Source organism: Malurus melanocephalus, unplaced genomic scaffold, assembly GCF_030028575.1.
Source record: "Malurus melanocephalus ecotype Western Australia unplaced genomic scaffold, MMel_1.1 scaffold_1842, whole genome shotgun sequence".
Taxonomy (NCBI): domain Eukaryota; kingdom Metazoa; phylum Chordata; class Aves; order Passeriformes; family Maluridae; genus Malurus; species Malurus melanocephalus.
Window position 1 is genome coordinate 12,386 of NW_026625074.1, and position 2,745 is coordinate 15,130.

General features: G+C 63.4%; 1 protein-coding gene across 1 annotated transcript; it reads left to right on the plus strand.

Moving 5' to 3' along the window:
- The first annotated feature begins 6 nt into the window (after nt 1-6).
- On the plus strand, nt 7-1,924 carry RPS26 (ribosomal protein S26). Its single transcript, XM_057388366.1, has 3 exons — nt 7-125; nt 723-900; nt 1,643-1,924. Exons 1-3 carry the CDS (start codon nt 123-125, stop codon nt 1,921-1,923), a joined length of 462 nt encoding a protein of 153 aa, XP_057244349.1. The 5' UTR covers nt 7-122; the 3' UTR covers nt 1,924.
- The last annotated feature ends 821 nt before the right edge of the window (nt 1,925-2,745 follow it).

The window sequence follows — 2,745 nt, forward strand, 5'->3', positions numbered from 1 at the left end:
GCTGTGAAGCTTCTCAGGGAGGCCGGAACGGAGGCGGCGGCGCTTCCGGGCGGAGGGAGCGGAGGGATATAACAGCGGCGGTGCTGCGGCCGCGCCTCTTCCGCCGCTCCCTCAGAGCCGCCATGGTGAGCGCGGCGTGGCCGCAGAGCCCGGGGGGCTCCGGGGGCGCTTCGGGGGGCTCGGATGGGGCTCAGAGGGGACCGAGCGGGCTCGGAAAGGGATGTAGGACCCATATGGGGCGGGGGGTGCTGAGAGGAACCGCCCGGGGGGGCTTTGGGGGGTGTGCGGGAATGGAGGGGAGCGTGGGAGAGGCCGTGAGGACCTCGGGGCAGGATTTGGGGGATTTTGAGGGGCTCGGAGAGGGATGTGAAGCCTTGGAGAGGAACGTGGGGTCCGTGTGGGGCGGGGGATGCTGAGGGGGCCCTTGGGTGGGGGTTCATGGGGTCGCTCTGATGGCCTCGGGAGGGGCTTTTTAGGGTTTCGGGGGGGCTCTGAGAGGGATGTGGGGCCCTTATGGGGCGGGGGGCGCTTAGAGGAGCCCTTGGGGTTTCGGGGTGGGGCCGGGAGATGCTTTTTGGGGCGGATGGAGTCAGCCCTTATGGGGTCGAGGGGTCACGAACGGGGACCCGCGGGGGGTTTGGGTTCTCGGGGTTCTTTACGGGGATGAACCGGGAGGGTTCTCCGCTGTCCCGGGGCTGATCCCAGCCCTTTCTCCGGTGCAGACCAAGAAGAGGAGGAACAACGGGAGGGCCAAGAAGGGCCGCGGGCACGTGCAGCCCATCCGCTGCACCAACTGCGCCCGCTGCGTGCCCAAGGACAAGGCCATCAAGAAATTCGTCATCAGGAACATCGTGGAGGCCGCCGCCGTCAGGGACATCTCCGAGGCCAGCGTGTTCGACTGTGAGTTGGGGAAGGGCTTGGATACACCCCAAAACAGCCCTTTTTTGCCCCCAAAATAGTCCTTATTTCACCACAAAACAACCCATCTTTCACCCCAAAATAGCCCTTCTCTCACCCCAAAAATAGCACTATTGTCACCCCTAAAGAGCTCACCTTGTCACCCCAAAACCAGCCCCACTGTCGCCCCTGAATAACTCATCTTGTGCACTATGTCACCCCAAAAATAGCCCCTTTTCACCCCAAAAATAGCCCTTCGTTCACTCTAAAACAGCCTCATTGTCACCCCTAAAGAGCTCACCCTGTCACCCTAAAATAGTCCCTTTGTCATCCCCTAAATGGCCCCCTAAATTCCTCCCCTGCCTGGGTGGGGTTAAGACTGTCCCGGGGGGGAGTTGGAGTCTCTGCTCTGTCCCTGGGGTTGTTTTTGGGGTCCCAGGGTGTATTTTTTGGATCCCAGCAGGTGTTCTTGGTGTCTCTTGGTGCATTTTTGGGGTCCCACGGGTTGTTTCTCGTGTCCCCAGATGCATTTTTAGGGGTCCCTGCTTTGTTCCTGCGTGCATTTCTGGTGTCCCCAATGCATTTTTTATATCCCCAGATGCGTTTTTGGGATTCCTGGGTGCATTTCTGGTGTCCCCGGACACGTTTTTGGGATCCCTGGGGTTGTTTCTGCTGTCCCAGGGGTTCTTTTAGGACCCCAGGGATATTTTTGGGGTCACTGACCCCCCAATTTCCCCCTCCCCAGCCTACGTGCTGCCCAAGCTGTACGTGAAGCTGCATTACTGCGTCAGCTGCGCCATCCACAGCAAAGTGGTGCGGAACCGCTCCCGCGAGGCGCGCAAGGACCGCACGCCCCCGCCCCGCTTCCGCCCCGCCGTGAGTCTGGGGGCGCCCTGGGGGGGTTTGAGGGGGTCCCCGAGGGGTTTGGAGGGGTCCTGGAGGGGTTTTGGGGGTGCAGGTCTCCAGGGGTTAGAGGGGCATCCCGCAAGGACCGCACGCCCCCGCCCCGCTTCCGCCCCGCCGTGAGTCTGGGGGCGCCCTGGGGGATTTGGTGGGGGTCCCCGAGGAGTTTGGAGGGGTCCCCGAGGGGTTTTGGGGGTCCCAGAGGATCCTGGAGGGGTTTGGAGGGTGTAGATCCCATGGGATTCAAGGGGGATCTTATAAAGACCCCACGCTTCCACCCCGCCGTGAGTCTGGGGGCATCCTGGGGGGGTTTAGTAGGGTCCCCGAGGGTCCCAAGGGGTCCTGGAAAGGTTTTGGGGGGTCCTGGAGGGGTTTTGGGGGTGCAGGTCTCCAGGGGTTCAAGGGGCATCCCGCAAGGACTGCACGCCCCCGCCCCGCTTCCGCCCCGCCGTGAGTCTGGGGGCGCCCTGGGGGGTTTGAGGGGGTCCCCGACGGGTTTGGGGGGTCCTGGAGGGGTCAAGGGGGGGCAGGACCCCAGGGGTTTTGGGAGGATTCCACAAGGATCGCATGCCCCTGCTCCACTTTGAGTCTGGGGGTGACCCGGAAGGGTTCTGGAGGGATCTGGGGAAGTCACAGGGGTCCTGGAAGGGTCTGGGGGACTCATAGGGGGTCCTGAGGGGGTCCCTGAGGGGGTCCCAGAGGGGTCCTGGTGGGTCTCAGAGAGTCCTGGGGAGGTTCTGAGGTGCTGGGGTCTGGTCTGGGAGGGGTCTCAAGGGGGTCTCAGGGCTTTTAGGGGTTCTGGGGGCATCTGGAGAGGCCCGGGAGGCTCCTGGGAGGTCCTGGAAGGATCCCAGGGACTTTGCGGGGGGTCCTGGAGATGCGTGAGAGGGTCCCAAGGGGTCCTGGATGGGTCCCGGGTGGTTTTGGGGGGTCCTTGGTGGGTCG